The sequence below is a fragment of the Camarhynchus parvulus genome, chromosome 3, assembly GCF_901933205.1.
Source record: "Camarhynchus parvulus chromosome 3, STF_HiC, whole genome shotgun sequence".
Taxonomy (NCBI): Eukaryota; Metazoa; Chordata; class Aves; order Passeriformes; family Thraupidae; genus Camarhynchus; species Camarhynchus parvulus.
In genome coordinates, this window is record NC_044573.1 from 89,769,635 (window position 1) to 89,782,432 (window position 12,798).

Sequence of the window (12,798 nt, forward strand, 5' to 3'; positions counted from 1 at the left end):
AAGTGAGAAGCTGCTGCATTTTTGAAGAACTGTCTGTAGCTGCTTTACTGCATCTCACTTTTCTCTTGCTCTGTTCAGGATGCAGGAAGACACAGCAGAATACATTGCATCTCTGCAGGCTTCCCACCAGAGGGAAGTTGAGAAGATTGTTTGCCAGCATGCAAAGGAACATTCTACTTCTAAAGTAGCTGAACTAAAGAACAGAATTTCAGCACAGGAGGTAAGATACAGTAGATACATTACTTACATATAGATAAATCTTTAAGTTATTTCTTTCGGTATTACTATAAACTTACTTTCTTTGAAGTAGGACCTATTGTTTTAAAAATCATCCTGTGCCACAGTATTCATAAAATCCCAGAATGGCTGAGCTTGGAAGGGACCTCTGAAGGTCATCTTGTCCAACTTCTCTGCTCAGTAAGATCATCCAGGACCATGTCCAGGTGGCTTTTGAGTATGTCTAAGGAGGGTGATTCCACCACTTCTCTGGGCTATTTTACACAGGGTATAAAGGGTAGAAAGAGCTGTTTCGTTCAGATTACTTAACATTTATAAATGAGGAAAGTAACTTGAAGATTGAGGCTTGTTTTCATATGCTACATATGTACCTGTGTGCTATTTAACAGCCCATGCACACACACGTTTTGGAGGCAGTGTTGTTAATGCGCACAGCACTTACACCTGCAGTACTACAATCACAGAAACATAGAATGTTAAGGGGTTGGAATGGACCTCAGAGACCACTGATCATACTTGTGATCATACTCACAAGCCCTCTTGCCATGGGCTTGGGAGGGACATGGGAGGGACACCTCCTACTAGACCAGGTTGCCCAAGGCCTTATTCAGCCTGGCTTTGAACAGTGCCAGGTTTGTGGCATCCACAGCCTTCCTGGGCAGCCTGTTCCAGTCTTTCATTTCTTCCTAATATTTAACCTAAACTTCCTCCATTTCAATGTGTATCCATTACTCCTTGTGCTATCACTACAGTTCCTGATCACGAGTCTCTCTGGATTCCCTGTAGGCCCCTTCAGATACTGAAAGGCTGCTATGAGGTTTCCACACAACCTTCTCTTCTCCAGACTGAACAGCCCCAGCTTTCTCAATGCTACTTATTTTTTTCTGTACTTCTCCTGCATTGGTTTTCACATGTTGTCATGGATGTGTATGCTAACGACAAAATATTTTTAAACCTTTTTTAGATATTAATAAAACATCTTCAAGAACAACTTGGTGAACAAGAGAGACGTCAAGAAGCTCTTTTAGTTTCACAGATAAGAGAGCAACTCCTACAAAAAGAGGTATATTTAAATTTCAATGGGGGTACCTTAGTCTGATAAGAGTTTTCATCATAATTCATGTCAAGCCTGAAATAATATGTAATAAAATAAGTCTTAGGAACAAAATCTTTGTCAGTTGTTTCTACATCAATTATCCCTGATAATGCAAGGTTTTTCTAGTGTGACCAGGAGAACAACACAGAACAGAATGCAGAACTATGACCTTTTTTGATGTTAATATTTTTATTATTATTTTGTTTGAAATGTCTGACATCTGTATGAAGTTTGATCAGTAGGTTAATCCAGATTTTCATATCCTCTGAGAATTATGGTGGGTAGTGGTAAATAGACCACAGGACTTTTTCTTTATTCCTCTTAATTAAGAGGATTTTTTATTACTGTTTTCAAAAGCTTTTCTTTTTTCATCCTCCATTGGCATAGAACTGACTTAGGCAATTGTATTCTTGGCTTTCTCCTCTGCTATCTCTGAAACTTAATGTGTCTTAAGAAGGGAGAGTTAGCTATAAAAGTTATGAAATTCAGTGGGTTTTGAGAGAAGTATATAGGTTGGGTTTTTTCCTAATCTTCTACTTCAATCAATAGCAAATAATCTAAAATTTACACTTGTTCTTATTTTTGCATTTGGGTTAATGTTGGATCAAATTGCTGTCCACCTTTTAGCTCAAACTTGTATAATCATTGACTATGCATTTGTTGTTCTTGAAGTAGGGCCAGTCTTTGTTGCCCTTTCCTGTTCAGGAGGATGTAGCCTGTCTCAGCATTGTGCCTGTGCTTCATTCACCTTCTCCTTGATGTATGAAGATCACTAATTTTAACTTTAATTTTTTATAATACTCTAGCTTGCAAGGGTTATTAAAAGCAATTAATCTTTATCTCGCTAAACTCAGATTTTTCTGAGTATTTATCTTACCACGTGCAAAATTCCACCTCTGTTGTGAAGTATTTGTATAAAACTGTAGGTTGTAGGGGGAGAAAAAATATGTCCTATTAAACAAGTTCTGTGTTTGCAGAATAGGGGCTGAGACTTTGGGTTCACATAGATGTTGGCTTTCCTTACAAAGCTTGTTTCATTCCAGTGGTGTCAGTATATGTAATACTTCTTCCTGGAAAAACAGAGCAAGAGTACAGTGAGACAAATGTTGTTCTTTCCTCTATGACTGCTTTACAGGTTATTGACAGTGATGGTTTAAGAGATCATCCAGTCTGACCCACATGGTAGAGGCCAACTTCAAGGTGCTGGTATTTAAGAAGATGTAAAGGAGTGTCTTTGTTACAGAAATCATTGCAAGACCGTACAGAGAGAAATATCTATGCCTTGCTTTTGCCCTCTAGCACAACTTCTGTGCTGCTTTTAAAATACATCTTTAGCATTAAATGATTCAATAAGTTTTGCTGAGAAAAGAAGACAACCAAACCTGCAAATGGAAATAGTAGTGATAGGGGAAAGCATCTCACTGGTAATAGGATTGAGTCCTGTGTCTAAAATGGTGGTACATCCAAAAAAGGCAGAGTTTTTCCTGAGGCTTCTTGGAAGATTGATATTTGAATACTAATCTCAGAAACGCTGTTCATGGATGTTTTCCATTAACTGAGTGCTTCCTTAACAGCTCGCACATAGCACTGCATTGTATTTGACGTGGTTCTGTCACTGGCAAAATACACAGAGCCTCCTTTCTCCTGGGGCTTTTTTCCCCTCATGAGATCTTTCCACTATGATTTTTTAATTGTATTTAACTATATACTTGAGACCACACATCAGCCCTTGCCTTCAGTAGGACAACTTAGCAGCCAAGCAGCAGACACTCATTTGCACAGATCTTTTGAAACTAAGAATTCTGCTCCTCTGAAAAACATGGCTGAACAGTTTTATCTGCTGGAGTAATGGACAGGCAAGAACCTACTGATATAGGCCTTGTTATTTTAGAAAGCCACCTTGAAATGTGTAAGTAATAGTAAGCTGCCTCAGAGTCACTTCTCAGTAAGAGTGATAACATCTTACGAAGACGCAAAGCTTCCAGCTACGTGAATTCACAGCAGAGGGGCAAGGATGACTGAGTGCTTGAAGAGGGGTAGCAGCTCCCAAATATATTGGCTAAGGGAAGCTAAGGACTACCATAAAGGATAAAGATGTCAAAGTTTTCCCTTTAGTTTACTTATACACATTAAGAGTGACCAAAAGATACTTTGGATGAAGGAATATCAAGTTACTTAAAACAGGCAAAGCATGAAAATAAACCAGTAGGGCTTTATAAGAAAACTTCCCTGAATTTCTGGAGGATTAGGAAATCAGTTTTACGTCATTGTCAAGTTATTTTACCTGGTAATTATTAAACTTACATTCAGGCTTGTAATCATCTCTCTTAGCAGCATGTCTTGAATTCATTTAGTCCTTAGAAACTGGTATCTTTTATATTTGGTCTTTATCTTGGGTGTGAGAAAGGAAAGTATAAGAACATCTAATCATAATATTCTCTGTTAACTTTTGTTGTATGAAGTATAAAAGGTGACAGAACACAATCCCTTCATAACATTATTAACAGGACTGGATTTATCAAAGAGGCCTAGACTTTCATGTCCTCAAGCTACTTCTTAGAAATGAAAAATCCTAATATAAGTCCCTGAGTCCCTGTTAAAGCTTTTGAACAAAGAAGATTTCTCTTTTATGTCTTCCTTTCTACAGCTTTTGAATATAATGATTAAACAATGCAAATACATTTTTAAAGTAATCTGGTTTATACACTGCCTAACACAATTATAACAATTTTCATCAATTCTCTTTTTGACTGTAGGTGACAAAATTGTTGGAAGAACTGAGAGAGGCCAGGGAGAGCCAGAGTCCTGAAATGAAACATTTCTTGTGCCTGGAAAAGAAAATCAAGCATATAGAGAGCAGACATGCAGCAAGAGAGCATGAAATTCAAAAGGTACACCAGTGCATAGCTGCATTTACTTCTCAAGAGCAATTTATTGGTTTAACTGTAATTTTATGGTATTTATTCAGGCTTATTTAGCTCACACTGCAGGAGGAAAGTAGTTTTTATGTAGCCATGGTTTTGTCTTTGCCTGCTAATGCAAGTGAGTGTAGGTGCTGGCCTGGTCAGCTCGACCCCGCTGTGCTAATTAAGATTACTTGGGTAAGTTCCTTGCTGCCTGGTCTAAGGAGGTCCTGGTGTCCCAGAGGGTTGGACTCCAGACAGACCTTTGGAGTCAATATCATTATTTCATACTTCAGTTTCACAATGAAAGCAAGCTACTGAAAACTGACAAGAGTTTGGAGTGCAGAGTCTAACCTATAATATATTCCTCTATGGAACTGTAATTATCTAGCCCTTGCAGCCCTATTCAGAAAAGCTGCATTAAAAGTATAGTAATATCTTACTTCATTTTAAATTTTAAAACCAGATCTCAAGGAATATGCTTTTAATATACAGATTTTTTTTGTTGTAGAAGGATTTCTTCTTGTACATTTCTACATCAGATACTTATTTTCTTTCAAAAAAGACCCGTGCATAAAACAAGTCATTGGATTAAAAATAAATTCTGTTGCCACTGTTGTCTTTGTTATTTTTGTTCACATTCTGTCCTGCTGAAGGTGACTGTAATAAAGTTCATTTTTTGCTATTAATTTGCTTTTATATAATGTGAGGATGTCTTACCATTTCTGTGAAGTGTTTGCTGCTGCCTATTCTGTGATCTGTCTCCACTGAATACCAATAGTATTTACTAAGATGTTTTGTCATGTTTTGGGCTTTTTTTAAAGAAATAATAGTATACATAATTAGTGCTAAACAATTTCATCTTTTTGTGGTGCTCCTGCCCTTGTTATGTATTATGCTTTGGGTTTTGATTTGTCCCAGTTTTTCTCCTTTAACCATCAGCACTAGGGCATTGAACAGTTGCCCAAATTAATTAAATCAAAATGAATAGCGTTGAAAAGGAAATTGCTGAGCACAAAGTTAACCGGTTATCCTTAGTATCAAACTGTAAATATGATCATTTATGGCCTATCATTAATATGATAATTATGGCCTCTCTTTAAAGGATCTATTACAATTAATTGTGGAGCTTTTGGTATTTTATGATACTTCTTATGTTGTGTAACTTAATAGGATTATGTTAGGGATTCATGTTAAAGTTATTCATACTTTTATCTGCAGCAGCATCAGCTCTTTGTGACTACAGGATATTTTCTGATAATTCATAGAACTTGTGGTTTTTAAAAGTAGAGTAGTAGGCTACAACATGTCATTCAGATTTACTTTGTTTTGCAGAGCATTATTTTAATTACCACATTTAAGTGGAAATTCAAAAAGTTAATTTTAATTTATAGAGGGTTTATGTTATATGCTCAGCTTTGCCTTAAATATTCAAATTTAATTGCTGCTTTGGAGAGGATAAATTAAATTCTCCTGGGCCTCATTGGTCAATAATCAATTCTACCCTTCTGTCATTAATGCAAATATTTAAAGGAATTCATTGCTATCAGAATGATTTTTGTAATACTCAGAACAAATTGCTTCCACTTAATGTGAGCATTAGCTTTGAGACTGAGCATCAGATAAAATGATGTGGCAGATTTGTGCAAAGTGGCAGCACTGGCTGCGTATTGGAATAGGAAATCACTGTGCTTTCTTCTAATTTGCAGGCAAGCCAACTAAGACAGCATATTTCTGAAGTAAGGCAAACCCAGGAGGTGGAGAGGTGGCGAAGGCTGGCCCAGCAGAAGAATCAGGAGCTGGAGAAATTTCGAATGGAGCTGGATTCAATACTCGATGTTTTACGTGAACTGCAGAAACAAGGGGTTGTTATTCCTGCACCTGATTCCAGTGGATTCAGAGTGACAGGCAGCTGTTAGAAGACATGATTAGGTAGTAGTTAAATAGAGCAGCAGAATTTTAATATTCAACATTATGTGTAGAAATGTTATTGAAAATCATTATTGCAACATGTATAAATTGCATTGTATTCTGATCTTCTCTGGAATCTCTCATGTCTAGAGGCAGATTTGGATTGAGCAATACTCTAGTCATACTGTATGTCTTCTATTTTATTAGTAACAAATTTACATAATTTTTAATAGTAGGAATATTGAGGTTATTCCATTAATTCAACTACCATTGAAAAATTTCTTTTTTCACAGACTTGTGAATTCTTGATTTCTAACTTGTCTTATAGTGATTCCTTTGTGAAAAATTTGAGTAGTAAGCTGTTTGGTTTGTATGTTTAGTGTATAGCATTGATGTATTCATTTCCATAGGTCAGGAAAAGTGTATTTTTCCAACATTTGTTTCTCTCTCTCCAATTCATATAATATTCCTTCTCTTGAGACCTCTTTCCACTTTAGGGAATGATTGGAGGGCTGGAACAGAGCAGGCATTCCTGGTGGTGCTCACATTCAAGCTGTTCTTTGTTTCCTTTTCAGATTATTCCAGCTGTGCTGGTAAGACTGATGGCAGAGTGGGGCTGGCTGAATTCTTACAGGGCAGATAGAGAAAAAACCTATAAAATACAGTGTGAGTGTAGTTATTGTGTCCTTTTTAAAAGGGAAGGCTGTACTGATAAGGTTTTTACAATGGGCTGTTCAGGATCTGACATAGTAAGTACCTCTGTAGGTGATCTTGACAGGCTAAGAGACCAGTCAGACGTGAAGACAGTGGGCTAAAGCTCAGACTTCAGGGATATGTAGGTGGGGAAATTTAGAGTTAAAATGTTGAGCAAGCTAGGAAAGGGGCCAGGGAAAAAAAAAAAAAAAAAACGGGGGGGAAAAAAAAAACAACAAAACACCCAACCAAAAACCAGACCAAAGCATCAAATGTGGAGGGAACTTTCTGCTGAACTGACAGTCATCATGGCAGGTAATACCCTGAATGTTGGAGGCTGTTGCTTTCTCCCTCTCCTCAGGCCCTGCCAGTTACACATCTGTGCTGTAGAGCTGGCACATAGGAGCAATTCCTGCTGCAGCACAAATGTGTACCTTAGGGTGCTACACTTCTGGTCTCTTCTTTCAAGAAAGAGATGGACCCAGTGGAGGGAAGGAAAAATCATCACTCCAGGAAATGAATGAAGAATTGTCACTCCAGGAAATATAGCCCAAAGAAGCTGTGAAGCCATAGGAACTGCACTGCTCCAGAGAGGAGCCTGGGGGGGGATGATGAGCATGGCTACTGCACTTAACATAGATGAAAAACCTGCTGCTAAAAGCAAGAAGCAGCAATTAAAAATAAAGGAAATTTAAAATAGATGATGATGATAACTATTTGGTGGTTGAAAGGCATGCTTTCCCAATAAATCAGTACATTATTAGTTTGAAGTTTCAGTGGCTGCAAGTCCTTAAGAATTCCCAAGCACATATATTGAGGTTGTATCTCAGTCAGCTCTACTTATTTAGGGCAAAGATGAAAGCTAGACTGTACTCCTTAGGTCCCTGAGGACCTGCAGTATTGGTTGAACCTAGCATTTAAGTTAGATGTGAAATAGTTCAGGTCTGTGCTTATCTGTTTATGTATTGTGTTCTTCAGGGACCAGCAGTAAACCTGCATTTTCTCTCATACAAGCATGTAGCATAGCATGCATAAAACCAAAAAAGTATAACAAATTATACCATATAAACATAGACAGGGCTTAAGTGCAAGGTGTTTTCTTTTTGGCACATACACAAACATAAAATGAGCCTGTATACACATATATGTAGATATTTTAAAAGGATGGTCAGTTGCCAATTAATATGGTAATCTTGATTGTTTCATGTTCAGATATTGTCAGTATTTTAATTTTGTCCCCATCTAACAAAGTATTAGTCTACATTCATAAAATGTGTAAATATAAAAATGCTTTGCATATAAAATATCAGCTATGTGTAAATATAATGCATTTTCTTGATTTGGGTCTGTTTTGCAAATGAAAAGGATAAAAATTGAATCATTTCAACTAATTTATTTCCTGTATAATTTGCTGTATGTGTAACACAGTATTAAAGTGTGTGACCTGAAGTGAGAGATGTTTTTTCAACTACTGCAAGCCTTGTGTTCCCAGAGAGGCCAGGTCCTGGATGGGGGTTCCTAGGACAGGAATCCTAGAGGAAGCATTTTTAGTTTCTGGAAACTCTCTCATGTGTAGGGTGCTTAAGTCAACTACAGAGGGTTGCCCTAATGTTCATGCAGTTAATTCAAACACTTTTTACAATTCTTACAGTCAGTTCTCAGAAATTGCTGGTATCTTACATAGCTGGAATTAAATTCTCTCTCTGAGTGTGTTTTACTGAGCAGGGACAGTGTTATTTACCATTACTGTAAGCTATCAGAGGGTTTATACCATTTTCTTACAAGTATTTATGCAGTTGTACACTCACTGAAGCATGGTCTTCAGTTTTTAGGCATTTACCATGAAGTGGGCCCTCTGCACAGAAACAGAGGGATGCAGCTAGGGTGTCCTTTTAGAGAACTAAGGTGCAAGTTTTAAGTTCTCTTCTAAAGTTGTTACTGACTCTCTGAGGATTTCAGGGTGATCTCTTAAGAAGTTACATAATTATATACTCCTCATGTATATTTTTCCTCTTCCTGTGCCATCCTGTTTCATCATGCATTTCCAGGAGGCATAATGGATGGATTTAAAGAATTAAATGTAGTATCCTCAAATCATTGCCTAATGCTTAGCTGGACTTCATCTGTTTACAGCAAAGCAGCTAGAGTATAATAATTTGAATTGTCCTGTTTGAAGCTTTTAAGAAATTATGTGAACAGCTGGCTAGGTGACTCAGTGACCTAGATTGCTTCAAGAGAGGAAAACAGAGAAGAAAAGGATCAGATTTCATCATGGCACCTGGGGCAGAGACAGCAGCAGTGTGTTCCATTTCAAGTTCTCTGAAATACATGTCAGAATTGTTCATGTAACAAATTAAATAGGTTATTGTGAATGAAGACTTTATGTGATAGCACATAATACATTTTCAAGTCTGCCCCTCTATCCCATATTTAACCTGTTCCGGAAAGTACAAGGAAAAAGGACAAATACACCAGCACTAGCTGTGCAAATCCACTTCTGCAGGGAATAAGGGGGTCATGTATCAAGTGCTGCCCTGACTCTTGAACAGAAATCCAGTGGTAAGTCTGAATTGAAAGTAGCTTTTCATATAGCTAACCACATATTTCTCATCCAAAACTAAGAAAGCACAGGCCTCTCTTGCTCTCATTGGAGAACGTGTGGTAGAAGGTTCTTCTCTGCTGTCCTTGGTACCTGTCAATATCCAAGGCTAAAAAGTGGCCAAAAATGTCAGTGTTACAGTGTTCAAGGTCGAGGGCTCAGGTGCATAAGTACTTAATTTATTACAAATAGACCCTGTTTACTTCACTTGGCAGTCTCAGAGACTGAATGGCTCTGGATCGTAGTGGAGACAATCACAGTTTTACCATTCTCTTCTCTATGAGCAGGCATTTACTGATTTTACATTATAGGTTTTGGGGTTTTGCCTTTTTTTTTTTAATACACAACTAAAACTTGTTTACATAGAAGATCATTTTGCAAGTATTTACCTTTGAAAACTGGGATAAATAACTTGACATAGTAAGTTCTTCCAGAATATAAGACATGTTTAGGCAAACAAACATATATAGCTGGCTTAGAGGAGCTATGTCTCTGCAGTTAAATCTGCTGCAGGTGATGCATTTATACTGAGTTTTGAGAAGAGGCTTGAGGCCAAGCACTAAGAAAACTCACAAAAATTCCATTTTCAAATACAATTAAATTCCGAGTACTCTGATTAGAACACTTTCTAGTGCATCAATGAGTTGATTTTCTGAGAAAATATGAACTTTTTGTAACAGGTTATATATTGCCCTTTCCCCTGAGGCAAAATATGTCTGTTTTTATTTTAAAGGGGAAAAAAGGAAGGACAGCCTTAAAATAGCTGCTTTTGAAGACTGTAGAACATTTTTGTGTTTGCCTTTGGCTCTGCTTTGAGGCAGAGCAAAAATCTGAATTAGGCTATTGCTGCCACAGTGTCTCTGGAGTGGTTTGGGAGCTCTACAGTGGGGACTGACAGGTTATTTTTCTGAGAAAAGTAGCATGAAGGACTTTAAATATAGAAAGGAGATAAGATGAAAAAAGTAGATCTGTCATCAGGAAAGAACAGAAGCAGGAACCAAACACTTAAATAGCTCTACAGGATTAATACATGCTGCAGAAGGATAGTAACTATGCAGTTCAAATGTGTTGTAAGTTAAGTTGGCATCATCTCTGGGTCATTTTATCTAGTACCTTTCATCTAGGCATTATGCCAATATCCATACACAAAATGCTTCCTTTTTCTCCCCAAAGTAGTAGTTATATACCCAAAGAAAAGCCACTGAGATTTAAGGTAGCAGAAGAAAAGCATAGGCTAGCCTACAGGGAATAACAGCATTTTCTTTTTCTAAAACCCCATCTGCACTATTTGGAAACTTCTGAAACTTTTGAGAATTTTTTCCCCCCAAGGGGGTGTGGAGCAGTGGAACAGACTGCCCAGGGATGCAGTGGAGTCACCATCCCTAGAGGCTTTTAAAAGCCTTGTGGCACAGGGTGAGATGATTTAGATGGGGACTTGGCAGTGCCGAGTTAATAGTTGGACTTTATGATCTTAAAGGTCTTTTTCCAACCTAACTGATCTATGAAATGTAGTTTTAAATGGCTTAAAAATACCCTTCATTTCTCCATTGCAAAGGACATGGATTCCACATAGATTTGCCCTTCCTTCAAGCAGCATTGCTGTTTTCAAGCACAGCAAAAGAAAAAATAAAAATAATAATTCAAACATTACTGAAGGCAGCTCACTCATCCAGAAATCAGCTATAAAAACCCCATTTGGTACAAGTCCCACAATATGTTAGCAAGAACAATATTGAGCTTCAAAGTTTAACTATCAGATAGCTGATACTTACAGAGGTGCCTCAGCAGGAAGTAGATGCCATATTCAGAGACAGATTTCCCAATTTGGGAAAAGGAAAGTCCACACCTACAGCCTTCATAGTGGTAGTTATGTACTTCCTGTGAAACAAGGCCTTTTCTGCACTGGAGACATTTTACTGGAGCTGTGCTCATTCAGAACAGGGCTCATTTCGGTCTTTGGGAACTATTTCCAGCAATAACCTGCAAGTTTTAAAGAGTCTCTGCTTTGTTTTAAGTGTAATCCTGCTGCTTTAAACACTAGCAAGTCCTGCAAAAATCACATTAGAAAACAGGAAATTGTGCTGTAAGTGGTGTGTAATAAGGGCACAGGACATAAAAACAAAAAACATTTCCTTATACTCTTCCTACACAATTTGTATTCTTTAAATGCTCAACCCATTCACTCTTTCCTATTTGTAAGGTGAAGAAGGGGTGAATTAATCAGCATTTTAGTGGCTGAAGAATGTATCAGCAGGTCTCTAATCAGGAACACAGATGTGTTGGATACAAAGCATGTTAATTTCAAGAAAATCCAGTTAGGCATATCTGGAATCCACTCTTTTCATCTCAATTAAGAACTTCCTGCAGAGCATACTTGAGCAAAGGGTTTGAACCTGGTACCTCTGCATCTTATATGCTTGCTCTAAAACCATTCACTCATTAGTTTTGAAGAAAGCTGGAACAATTTTAAGTACTCTCAAAGGTTCAGAATTTAATTCCATCTCTAAAAAAGTAAAGATTGAAACTATACCTATTCAAATCCTTACCAAATCTTTCATTAGAGAACAGCTGGGGTTGCAACACTATCCCAGCTGAGAATAAAAAGAAGATGGAGCAAGCACAGGTTAGCTGTACTTCTGGAGTTGGTCCTCTCAGCTTAAAGCCTGCTAGCACTTCACTGGCCAATGAGTAAAGAAATGACCTTTTATAAAGGCAAAAAGCATAGGAAGGTTCAACCTGTTAGCAACACATGACACCAGCTTAGCATACCACCACCATTTGCATGTAGTAACTTTATTGGCGGAAGAAAAATAGGTTTTTTCTTATTTCCTGTGACTTAGCTACTGAATCCTGTAATTACTGAACTGAAAGCTCACATCAGCAAGTAGTAGGAAAAAAAAAGGAAAAGAGTCAAATCACAGTTTGTGTGTAGAATACTAATTCCATGTGATCAGGGGCAGCTGCTGAGGTGTCATTCTGAAGTATAATTACAGGCACCAATTTGTTTTTACTCAGCAGCAGGTGGTGATAGCATTTTGTAAACACTGTAACCAAACAATTTCACTTGCAAAGTATTCCCTCTGGAAGCTTTGTAAATTGGGTTTAACTGGCACCAAAAAGCAGTTAGGGATCAGAAACTGAAGTCAGTCCCAAGCAGGTATTTATTGTGGTGCTCAGCTTCAGGCATCCTTATTAGGAGCAGTAGAAACTACAGATCATCCCCAGGGGCTGTTTATTCCTTTCTTCAGTCTTCTTTGAGATTTACACTTTTCCTGGCCAATGAATTTTCACAGACCTCCCAATGCCAGGCTCAGCCTTCACAGTCCCTGTGAATTATTATCCTTCAGAAGCTGGTCATA

The 12,798-nt window shown here is 37.7% G+C and overlaps 1 protein-coding gene across 5 annotated transcripts in view; it reads left to right on the forward strand.

The window, feature by feature from the left end:
- CEP162 (centrosomal protein 162) overlaps positions 1-8,166 on the forward strand; it is a 43,954-nt gene extending 35,788 nt beyond the window's left edge. For all 5 annotated transcript variants that reach the window (XM_030945337.1, XM_030945338.1, XM_030945339.1 and 2 more), the window contains 4 exons: positions 79-220; positions 1,202-1,300; positions 4,090-4,224; positions 5,946-8,166. In XM_030945337.1, coding sequence (XP_030801197.1) covers positions 79-220; positions 1,202-1,300; positions 4,090-4,224; positions 5,946-6,155 — 586 coding nt within the window. In that variant the 3' untranslated portion in view covers positions 6,156-8,166. The remainder of the gene's footprint in view (positions 1-78; positions 221-1,201; positions 1,301-4,089; positions 4,225-5,945) is intronic.
- Positions 8,167-12,798: the final 4,632 nt, after the last annotated feature.